The 12390-nt window shown below is 38.3% G+C and overlaps 1 protein-coding gene across 1 annotated transcript in view; it reads left to right on the forward strand.

Moving 5' to 3' along the window:
- Positions 1–12390, forward strand: part of LOC108798678 (enoyl-CoA delta isomerase 3, peroxisomal-like) — a 27728-nt gene that overhangs the window by 5456 nt on the left and 9882 nt on the right. Inside the window, exons 3-5 of the mRNA XM_018570451.1 lie at positions 3822–3977; positions 6833–6902; positions 10957–11059. Coding sequence (XP_018425953.1) covers positions 3822–3977; positions 6833–6902; positions 10957–11059 — 329 coding nt within the window. The remainder of the gene's footprint in view (positions 1–3821; positions 3978–6832; positions 6903–10956; positions 11060–12390) is intronic.

Genomic DNA, 12390 nt, shown 5'->3' on the forward strand with positions numbered 1-12390 from the left:
CATGGTTGGTTGGCAAAACTATAACCACCTTCCCCAGCATTGACCGACATAAACCCTCCAACCAGCACTGGTGTTTAGTGGCTTTCTGAAACTTTAAACGCCACTTAACATTGGTGATCAGTGGCTGGATGGAACTATAAAACCCCCTTAGTATTGGCAGTTAATGTCTGGCATTATAACCCCCCTCGCCCAGCGGTGCTGCTTCCCTTTTTAAGTGCTTTTACTTGTTTAAAACTCCTACCTAGCTCCTCCCCTATGTAACGTTAAGGAGGGGACTGTAGATTTAATATTTACCATAATGAATCCTGTCTTTACTGTGCTGGAAGATCTCATAGGCTTATAAACCAAAAGGATTAAAAATATTTCATGGCATTGTATGTTAATAAGAGGAAACTTACTCTGTCTGCACTTGTCCCTCTGAAATTGCTTAGAACAGCTTGCAGTGCTGTGTATAATTCCTCTACATAGAAACAACTGGAAAGGTAAGAAAATGTAAACATCGTTTTTAGGTATGCTGTGTTAATTAGAACACATAACAAAGAGTTATGTGCAAGGTGCAAGGTTGGCTTAACTTGCAGCCCTCTAATAAAAAAAATAAAAAAAAACACAAAATAATTGGAAAAAATAAACAATTTAAGGAAAAAAGTTAAAACATCTTTACGGCGGACCCTGCCTTCCAGCCACTTCCTAGAGCTGCCAGTGACTTTACCTTCGTATTAGGTTAGGGGATAGGATAGGTTTGAGGGTTAAAGTTAGTGTTTATTATAGGGTTTTTTTTGTAGGTAAAGTGTTAGGGGTCAGGTTAAGCTTTAGGGTTAAGGAATGTGTTGCAGGTTGTGAGTAAAGGGTTCATTTTAAAGTGTATCCTGTTCCTGTTTTGCTTACAGTGCACTACAAACCTAAGTTTTCTTTTCTGAGAGTTTACTTTAGAACTAGCTTCAGATGTTCATGTTGCAGTAAAGCGTGATAAAACTAAATTGTACTGCAATGTACAGTCATATGTAAACTGTGGTGTATTCCATTGCTGTTCATTTTGGATGGTTTCCCATCACACATTCCTAACCAGGGTTGCCGACCCCCATGACTTTATCTTACTGGCAAAATGTAGAATTATTCAACAGAAACTGTGACTATACACTGCAACCTATACCACAGTCCTTGTCACAAGTGACAGTCTCACAGACACACATAAACCACAGGACAAAGGATCACTGTTAATAAAATATTAGAGGGAGAGATAGGAATGGGGGAGGCAGAGGGAGAGAGAGGGGAGAAAGGGGGGAGGGGGGAGATTGAGTAAGGGAAAAACTCAGAGGGGAAAAAGGGAGATGGGTGAGAGGGGAGGGAGAGATGGAGAAGAAGGAGTTGAAAGGAGAGGGAGCGGGTGAAAAGGGAGGGAGAGAAAGGAGAGGGGAATGGAGATGGAGAGAGAGACGGGGGGAGAGAGGAGGATGTGGAAGGGGGACGTTTCCAGTTTACAGAATGCTCACTCACCAGTTATGGCCCTATTTCCCTGATGGTCAGGCGACCCACATAGGTCCACAGAAGATTTTGGCATCATACTTAAAAATTTCAGCCATTACTGTAACTAACCGGTTTGATATATATTGAAAATCGATACCAGAACTTGGAGAGGTAAATAATGGACTTAGGATACCTATATAAAAACTGAAATGCAAATGCGTTATAACCAGGTTAAACTCACAAGTTTTGACTCAAAAAGTTCCCTAATAAAGGGGAAAGTTTTCAAAAGTGGTTACTTTCCAAACACTCAAGCTTTTTGTTTTTTTCTCCCCAGCTTTAAATGGGGCATGTAGTGACACTCACTTTACAATAGGTTTTAATAATAACTGTAGATAACACAGAGTCCTTTATTCTGTAATATTTTACTGTGAAGCTTAATGAAATATTATTGTTATTATTATATTTTTATATATTTTGTCATTTTGGATTACAAAACTATATTGTAACTTTTTACAAAAACTTGGTAATAGTACTGTCTTCATTTATACATTTGATAAATAAGATACTTTTTAGAAATACAGACAGACATAAAAATCAATACAGGCCGGGAAACATTCCACCAGGGTCCAAACCAGACAACAGACTGAACCTTACCTAATCCACCCAAGGGTAGATTTACAGTATCCTTGACTTTTGCATGTGTGGACTCCACATCAAACATTTGTTATGATGTTTCTGTACTATTACCTGCAATGCTGACGTTATCCCAAGCAACAGAAGATATATTTAGCATTAACTCACAAATGCTGAAATCTCTACAATATTTACCATGTTTTGACCACATATTCAGCGTGCCTTAGGCACACTCATACTAGAGAAAGACAATATCTGTTTTGTCATTTCTGTTAAACATTACAGATTCCTGCAAACTATGACCTGTGTTCAATGTCTGAAATCTGAGCTTTAATACTTCTTTTAATCATCGCAGGCTATTTCAAGTCCGTGTTGTTCTACTCATACCAATAAGATGCAATCCAACAATAAGCTTAAGACTTACACCTTGGTAAGATCAGTTTTATTATGTTTTAAAACTAAATACAGTTTGTGTTTGTTTGTTTATTTAGTGATTTGGAAACCTATCTTTTACGAGCTAATGTTTGACTGCTTTTGCTCCTTTATTTACCAGAATATTTGTTTGCTTTTTTCACCATAAGTCATAACACACAGTACCTGATTATTTATTTTTTACCTACAGCACAGGAAAATACCATTTTATTCAGTTAAAGCTCCACTGCGGGGCAGAAAGCTGTTGTAGCTCTTTCCATGCACCATTATATTTGGCTTCATTTATTAAACTATGGGAGACAACTTTTTCAGGCAGCAGTCTGTCCCCAGAGCTACCATTCAGATTCAGTCTTTAATTCTCCTACGTTAATTCTCCAGAGCAAGTTTAAGTCTAACATGGTAGTCAATTTACATGTGCATATTTGGGCCAATGTGAACATCATCTGCTCTGCTCAGACAAGAATCAATCTATATTAGGTTTCCCTATGGGGTACTATCAAGTTGCTGGAAGTGCTTGCAACCACACACAGAGTAATTCCAATTTGTTGGAGGACCTCTAAGGGGCAATTGCTTATCTTTCCCTTTTCTGGGGAAGGAGAGTACAAGCTGTGCATGTGCCACTGTTGTGTAGCTGAAGAAACTTTTACTGAACATGTATTAAGAAAGAATTAAACTTTTCTAAATGCAGGGGAGTCCTGTTGTTTTTTTCTGCATGTTCATTTGAAGTTTAATTGGATAAGCAGTAGTGCCTGGAACACATGTATATTAACTGATAAGGATGGTGCCATCATATTGAGCTTATTCAAGGTAAAGACCCACATGGTAAAACAACTTGGACAAGTAAACCAATTTCCATGCATGCATTGGAGTCCTGCAACATTGATAATTTTCCTGCTCTTGATGCATGTTCAGTTGAAGTTTATTCAACTAAACATTTTTTTTGCAACACATATATATTTACTAAAAGGTATGGTGCCATCATACTGACCTTATCAAGAACTGCATGATTCTGCAACATGGACATGTATCCCAACTTGTTCCAACTTGTTGGAGGACCTCTATGGGGCAATTGCTGATCATTCCTTTTTCTGAGGAAGGAGAGTACTAACTGTGCAAGGGCCACTGTTCTGTAGCAGAAGAAACTTTTATTGAAAATGCATTAAGAAAGAAAAAAACAACAACTTTTTATGTGCATTATTTATGTTAGCAGTCATACTGTATTATCTTGTTTGTGAATGAATATTTATAATTATACTTCTTCTTGTGCTCAGTTTCAGGACAAGACACAAAAGGATGTCCAGCTTTTACCAAAACTGCTATCTTCAGAGACTATTAAAAATGCAAGAAACAGCCAATCAAAATATGAAAACATTCAAGTGTTCTACAAAGACAATATCACTAAAATAGTAATAAAGCGTCCAGAGAAAAAAAATGCACTAAGTATGGAGGTAATCCAAAACTGGCCTGTTTTGCTTATATGTTGCTGCTGTCATGTTTTTCCTTTTCGATTTTTTATTTATTTATTTATTTCTTTTTTGCAGTCCGTGCTGCACTTATTAAATAAATAAAAAACTAAAGAACTAATACTTTTTCCTTAAAGGAAAACTGTACCTTAGGTGCAAGTTGTCCTTTAAGGTAAGTCCCCACCCCCTTGAATGCAGTGCACATTGTCCAATACTTACCTATATCCCTGTTTCAGAGATCTTCACTGTGTGGCCCTACCTGGAGCTGGGCCTTCTTTCTTCTGAAAGCATCTCTGCTGGCTCTTTATAATCCTGCAAATGCATGCCACCCTCTTCATTCCTATGTGGAGAGCAGTAATCTGCAGGACTGCTGGAGGCCACCATAAGTATGGCTCCTTTATAGGATTGAATGGGGCCATAGCATGCATGCACAGGATATAGAGGGCTCAGTGGGGATGCTTTCCAAGGAAAGGCATAGTGAAGATCACTGAAAAGGGGACAAAAATAAGTATTATACCAGGTGGGCAGCACTCATAAAGGTGAGCAGCGGGGAAGCTTGACATTCTGTTGCCCGGGGCAAAGGAGAAGTTCTCCATCCACACACCCAGTAGCACCCCTCCTAAAGTGGCACCCAGGGGCACATGCCAAACCCACTCAGCCAAAAAAACCCTCAGCCAAAAAAAAACCTGTTGGTGGGGTCATGTTGTAAAGGAAAAATTTTACCAAACAACTTGCACTAAACAACACCCTTTCAAAAGAAGTTAGTAATGGGCATTTGTAAGAATCTGAATTTCCTGTCTTAAGTTGTTATATTAGTGCAGCTTTACCTTTCATGGATATGTGTGTGGTTATTCACTTTTTTTTTTTCCTGTCAGAGCAGAAATTACAACTCTTAGCGTGTCTGCAAAACCCCAGTGGAAGCCAACCTGTCTCCTGTTGGAGTTCAGGTCTAACTCTTTTACTGCTTAAGGTTGTGGGAGGGGAGGAACTTATGAAATACCAAATAATTTTCTTACATATATACACTGTCTGGCCAAAAAAAGAGTCTCCACCGGGATTTCGGGCAGTGCTTTGATCCAGGGTTGCTTCAGTTGGTCAGGTCTAGGGTCAGCAACATTATGTCCCCAAAAAATTATGTCGACTGCCTACCTGAATATACTGAATGACCAAGTTTTTCCATCAATGGATTTTTTCTTCCCTGATGGCACGGGCATATTCAAAGATGACTGTGCCGGGATTCATCAGGCTCAAATTGTGAAAGAGTGGTTCAGGAAGCATAAGACTTAATTTTTACACATGGATTGGCCACCACAGAGTCCCGACCTTAACCCCACTGAGAATCTTTGGGATGTGCTGGAGAATACTTTACACAGTGGTCCGACTCTCCCATCATCACTACAAGATCTTGGTGAAAAAATAATGCAACTCTGGATGGAAATAAATGTTGTAACATTGCATAAGCTTATCAAAATGATGCCACAACAAAATACATGCTGCAATCAAAGCTGAAGGCAGTCCAACAAAATATTAGAATGTGACCTTTTTTTTTGGACAGGCAGTGTTTTTCTAAGAATCTGTTGGTAAGTGATAGTTGTGTGAGTGTCAAAATCAAAAATCAAGCAATCTCTGAAAGGTAAGGTCCAACATCAGGCTATTAGAAATGCCTGCTGGTGCATGGTTCTTTTTAAATTGCAGTGGCAGAGTTATATTGAATGAATGCCAGTCAAAATAAGAAACTGCAAAACAAATATGGGATACACAATTAGAACTGCATTCTGGAGTTATAGATTAAACAATATTTTCCAGGTTATGCAGACTGAAGTAAACCTAAATATTTCACTACAAATTCCTTAACTTGCCTTGCCTTACAAAACCTGCAACTATTAAAATGGACCTTTACCCCCTTGCACCAAAAATCACATTAGCATGCAGCTCTGCATGCTGATATAAAATCATCTTACATTCATTAGTTTAACAAACTTGTTTTTCATTTACTGACAAATAGAGTTCATCTACTTCCTGGTCCACTTCTGGCACAAATCATGTAATGTGCCAAAGCGTTGCATCTTGGGAAGGTTTAAATCAGCAGAGCATAGCTGGGAAATCTCTTCAGTAATCTCAGAAGATCTCAGGGAAAGGCATTTCCCACCCCTGAGATGATGTGCATGGTCGCATGTCCTAGTCACATGTGCCAGAGTTTCAGGATGTAAAGGGAGATCTAGTAATCTGCCCTTAGCAAAAATGACCACTGTCGGAAGACTGGGGAAGAAAAGAGAAATAAGGTATGCAAAGAATACGAAGCCAGCAATTATGTAGAAGTATGTGTTTGTAGATTGTCATTACTAAACATTTCTTGTTATTTTAAGGATATGGGTAAAGTTCCTCTTTAAGGGGTACAGACAGAAAAATGTGCACGAGTGTATTATCAGTAATTTCATGAAGTGCCTTTTATCCCATCATAATTTTTTGTGTTTATCATTAATATGCAGTAAGTGTGCAGGGGGAATTTTTTTTTTTTATCAAGGGAATGCCCAAAATACCTGATATACCACTATTGTGAACATGCTTCTTGATCTCAGTATAGCAGTTGATTGTCATACTAATGGACTGAAAATAAAATGTTCGTAACATGCAGTTCTATTATATTTGGCCATCTTTGCTGCTGTGCAACTTTTGGTGCTCAACAACATAGTTCTTGTGATTAAGTTTCACATGTCAAGAGATATCAATGTTTTCTTACTATATTGATCAAAAACTGAAATCTTTTGATGTGTAAAAGTAAATGGCACAAAATAAAATGCTTTCTATGTGAATATTGTAAAGGTTTCTTTTTATTGCAGACATATAAAGAAATTGCTAATGCCCTTGAAGAATCTGGAAAAGATGATTCTGTTTTCACTGTGTTAACAGGTACTGACAGTTACTTTGTAATTGACCTTAGGTCTAGTTTGGTGACATATGCTTTTAGCAGCATTGTATCTTCTCTGACAAGTGTAGAACACCTGTTTCAGTTATACTGTATATGTGATTTCTGATTCTAAAGCATAGTTGCACTTTCTTTAGCCCAAATGTCCTTCCCAAGTCAAGCCAGTAATGTTTTCAATAGCTTGGTGTATCTCTGATGCTATTAAATATAATCCTTCATCAGATGGGTCTGTCCTCAGCCACTGCAGCCTGCGCTCCGCTTCTGCAAAATTCTGAATACCATCATGAAAACACCCGTGTTGCTTCCAAAATACATTTCTAATATTTTAACCAAAAAAAGTGAGCTGGTGAAGCAGTCCTTAGGATCCTGAGGGTTAGCAAAGCAGAGCAATGTCTTCCTTAGGTCTAGTTTGGTGACATATGCTTTTAGCAGCATTGTATCTTCTCTGACAAGTGTAGAACACCTGTTTCAGTTATACTGTATATGTGATTTCTGATTCTAAAGCATAGTTGCACTTTCTTTAGCCCAAATGTCCTTCCCAAGTCAAGCCAGTAATGTTTTCAATAGCTTGGTGTATCTCTGATGCTATTAAATATAATCCTTCATCAGATGGGTCTGTCCTCAGCCACTGCAGCCTGCGCTCCGCTTCTGCAAAATTCTGAATACCATCATGAAAACACCCGTGTTGCTTCCAAAATACATTTCTAATATTTTAACCAAAAAAAGTGAGCTGGTGAAGCAGTCCTTAGGATCCTGAGGGTTAGCAAAGCAGAGCATGGTTACCCCGTGGTTCACTGCCTCATTTCTGTTCTGTTTTTCCTGCATTTCTAAAACAACTGGGAAATGCCGGAGTTCCACAATGATTCTTGTAAATTGGCCTGACTGGATTTTGGTGCACAGAAACTGATGTCTACCAGACATCCAACTCAACAGCAGACTAGCTGAAATATTTGACATAACATAACCTAAACCCAGTTAAACTGTTGCTATTAGAAAGACTTTGAAAGATGCCAATAATGCCTGAAAACCTGCTAATAATGCCTAAAATCTGACAAATGTTCCTGAGATAAAATAGTACTGCATTGAAGAGTGAGTCAAAGGTCATCCACAGTGAAGTAAAACCCTAGCCAATAGCTATACAAAGCATCTAGTAAAGTTCTTACTATTGCAGCTTAAAGTTCTACAACTAGTTCCTGACTACATACATAGCGTTTTATTTCAGAAACATGTAAGTACAAAAGTTCTGCCCCTTTAAACGGCAACCATCAGTTTAAAGGAGAATTATGGAGAGAGAGAAATACACCCATCCCCATAATTGGAGCCGATGTGTGACACTGAAGTTGTCACATATCGGCTCTATAGATCGAGCACTGAGCTATCACAAACCGCTGATCGCTCAGTTCCTAATCTTCCTGTAGAGAGCACCCCGCAAAGATTCCTGCCTCCCTCTCTATTCCTCCAGTGCTCACTGGAGGGATGGAGGGGGTGAGGGCGGGCTTAGCGGGCTCTGTCTCTAGAGACGCAGAGCCTACTGTCAATCAGGTGGCGGGGTGGATCCCGACAATCAGTAATTTTCCATTCACATCTAAGGACTGGTACACTGCAATATATTATATTTGTTTGGGGGGTAAGATATCTTTTACACTTGACAACCTTGGCTAGACCCCAGCGGAGATGTGGGTCTGGAAGCCCTAGCTTTAGAGCTCTATTGATATATTCTTGATAAGATGCCAAAGCTATTCTATAACATCTTCTGTTTGCTTCACTTCTTCTTGAACACTGTATTTGCACAAGGAACAAAGCCAATTGTTCTTTTTGATGAAGCATGTTTTATTAATATGAATCTCCCCACATTCTATGTAACCATTAATTTTTCTCTCTCTCTCCTGTGTAGAGACTATAGCAAAAGTCTGAATCTGATGTTCTGTCTCCTCTAATAAAACTTCTGAAAATGAAAAAGGTTAGGGCAGTCGCAGAGCACAGAAAGCAAATAAGCAATGCAAATGTTGCATAGATGCATTTCTGCAATAAGAATTACCATCAAAGCCAGTGTCATGCTATATAGGAGATGTATATTAGAGCATGTAACAAAGCCCTTCTGATTTATTACCGACAGAACAATGCCATGTTGCCAGAGGCAAATTAAAGTTTTGCCCCCAAATCATGCCATGTTATAAAGCTAGAATAAAGTCATTTTACCAGAGTGATGCCATGTTACAGAAACAGTGGAGCTGATTTGCTAAAGGTGTAAAGGTCGTTCACTAAGGCCTGGTTCACACCTAAGAGTTTTTGTCAGGCCTAAGCAAAGTGGAACTTTTCTTTGTAAACTGTAAGTTCACTTTACATACCTAGTCATGTGCTAGAAAAAGAAAAAAAATATTTTTACTAGTTATTGATTTGTTGATTAAAGGGAACACGGCTTAATTTAAGTTACTAAGCTCATTAAACATCTGTAAACAGCCTCTATTCCTTTAAGAAAAGCAAACCCAGAGTGATGCATTGCGGAGAATTGAAGCAAGAACCAATCAACTCTAGCCCACCTCACCACCATTGTTTCCATACATAAGTGCTATCTTACTGCTCTGTATTATAGTGTAAAAACCCACTTGCCAATGGCACCCATGTTTTCATTTGCCTGATTGACCATCTACCCCCCACTTGCTACTCTCTAAATGAAACCCTCCTGTAAATCACAATGTGAACCTTCCTCACAACCCAGGCTTCTAAATGAATGCTATAACTTGCCGATCAGCAGCCATTACTAACTTAAAGTAGAACTGAAACCAAAACATTTTGGATAGATTAAGGGAGGGTATAACCTCAATTCGCATTTTTTTGCCATCTGTTTCTCATTGGGGAGATTTCCCTTTACTTCCTGTCCGACCGCAAAAACAGGAAGTGAAAGGAACTCCAAAGAAAGGGACATTTCTGGCGGTCAATAGGGTCACCAGAACTAGTGTCCTCATTAGAAAATTTCCCATCTATTCCTGTTCCAATGTCAACCCAAAATTTGGGATTTTTTTTAACACTTTCATTGATAAAGGTCACCAGGACATATAGAGAGGGTGAATCTCCTTAACGGGGACACATACAGCAAGAAAAATTTGACCGGTGTCCTAATCCCTATCCACTCTATCCAAAACTAAAAAAAGTTACACTTTAATGGGTCACACCAGAACGCACTGTTAGAGAGAATTTAGCAGCTTTAAATTCTAGCTCCTTTCATGTTAGAAATGGAATACAAGATGCCAGGGCAGCGAGGCGGTAGTAAGGGGGTTACTGCAGCAGGTACCCCTCCAGAATTCTATCAATTTTCAGGAGATTTATTTTTTTAAGCATTTCTACTCCACCTTAGTTGTTATTTTAAATATTAACACACTGTATAGCAGATATGCCATGCATTTTCATCTGTACATCAGCCCCATTGGAGTTATTTTAAAATATAACTTTTATTGCTTCCTATTTAAACATAGGAAAAGTCCCCCTTCATATAATATTATGCACTAGTCTTCATTTTGAAGGAAGGCTGTGATCTCTTTTTGGCAATTATCTTTGCTTCCTATTCCTTTTGTATCAAGCTTCCATTTCCTAATCCCTATTATTTCTCATTCCCGTTCAATATTCTCTCCATTGCTTTTGCTGGCTTCCTCCAAGTAATATTAAACATCCCTATGACCCACTCCCAACATGCTTTGCCATTAGTATGGCTTCATCAAGGGTTTTGCAACATTGAGCAGCAGAAATGAAATGTGCCAGTGCTCCCAGTGCAAACTGAAAACAAACAGTGACTCCACCAACATTGTTATCTGTGGGCAAGTACTTTGTAGGGAGTAAAACTAACCCTATAGTTATGACTGCAAATTCCATTTTGATTTGAAGATAATCCTGACGATGTTTATTAGTAGGTTTTAGTATGTCAACAATTGTTAAACCAAGTAAATGTTTTCCTTTGTGATGAATTCCTGTATTCATTTTCCTTATGCACACAGTTTGGTTTAGTTGGTTTTAAAACTGATTTTCTATGTTATGTCTGTGCAGGATATGGTGATTACTTTAGCAGTGGCAATGATTTAAATAATGTCCTTAGAAGAGTCACAGGAAACCTGGATGACATGGTAAAAGAATCAATCAGTACTGTCAGGTATTCATATTTATTTTCCTTTTTCCCACAGTTCTAACAGTACAGAGTATTTGTTTTATCTGTATGGTAAAGCGCTGTGCAAGACACTTATCTAATAAGCAAAGAGCAATATAAAAAGCAGGAACTCCTTGGGATCAGGAAACAAAACTGTGAAAACTGAAATCTGATTTGTTTCTATAGGCAACTGTGCATTTTTAAAAATTACTTATTTATATTGTGCTGACGCTTTTCTGCTGAACCTTATTTTGTAAAGCTTTGCGCAAACTGTTGGTGCTGTATGAATTGCGTACAGTAATAATAATAATTACAGCACACAAGTCCCTGTTCCACCAAGCAGCTCCAAATCTAATGATTCTATCACATTTAAACACACACATTTTTGAAGTAGATTCCAATAAACCTACCAGTATGTTTTTGATTTGCTGGAGTATACCCACACAGATCTAAATAGAACATAAAACCGCCATGCTGATACTGTCCTTAGTGGAAATCAAACCCAGCCAGCACTGAGAGCTCCAGGGCAGACCCTATGCACTCCATTGCTTTTAGTACTATATTACTAAATTAGTCATTCATAGTGATTTAGGTTTCATTGTTGTTTAGATTAATGTGGGTATACAACTACGCCCACATTGTTTCAAACATAGTAACATATATTCCATTAGACATACCAAGCTTTAAATATAAAACTAGACCCCAAAGGATCTTGCATGTACCTCCTGTTACCTTTCTATATGTTCTAGGAGTTGCAAAACCAAGGAAATTAAAGGGAATGTGTAGTGGTTCGGGACGTATTTATTAATATAATAATGACAGGAATCACAGAAAATAGTTATATAATATATTTATTTGTTTTAGTTAGGCAATCATTAAATAATGCATTTCAATATTTTGTAGCATTTTATTTACAGAGATCAGTAGCTCAAGCTGCAATTTAAACATAAAACGGAATGGCTCATATCAGTGGTATGGCTTTAAAGTGGTATGGCTTTAAAAATGACCCAGCCCCATCTCTATAAAAGTCAGTTCCCCCAGCATCCTTTTGTCACTGTGTGTTGGAATTAGCGAGGGAAAGCTGACAGCTTTGTGAGATGAAGACAGTTTGTGCCACTTCTGCACAGCTAATGGTGTGCTAACACAGAGTTATACAGGGATTCTGGTATCTAAATCTAAACAAATAGGTTAAAAATAAAAAAAACACCCTGCAGGTCTGGTATGAATTTGAAAGGGGACCCCATGCAAACCCCCACACCCCCCAAAAAATGACATGGGGCCCCCAAAAAAATCATACCATGCCCTTCAGGTCTGATATGGATTTTAATAGGGAACTC

Source organism: Nanorana parkeri, unplaced genomic scaffold (genome assembly GCF_000935625.1).
Source record: "Nanorana parkeri isolate BGI_ZX_2015 unplaced genomic scaffold, ASM93562v1 scaffold1534, whole genome shotgun sequence".
NCBI classification, from domain to species: domain Eukaryota; kingdom Metazoa; phylum Chordata; class Amphibia; order Anura; family Dicroglossidae; genus Nanorana; species Nanorana parkeri.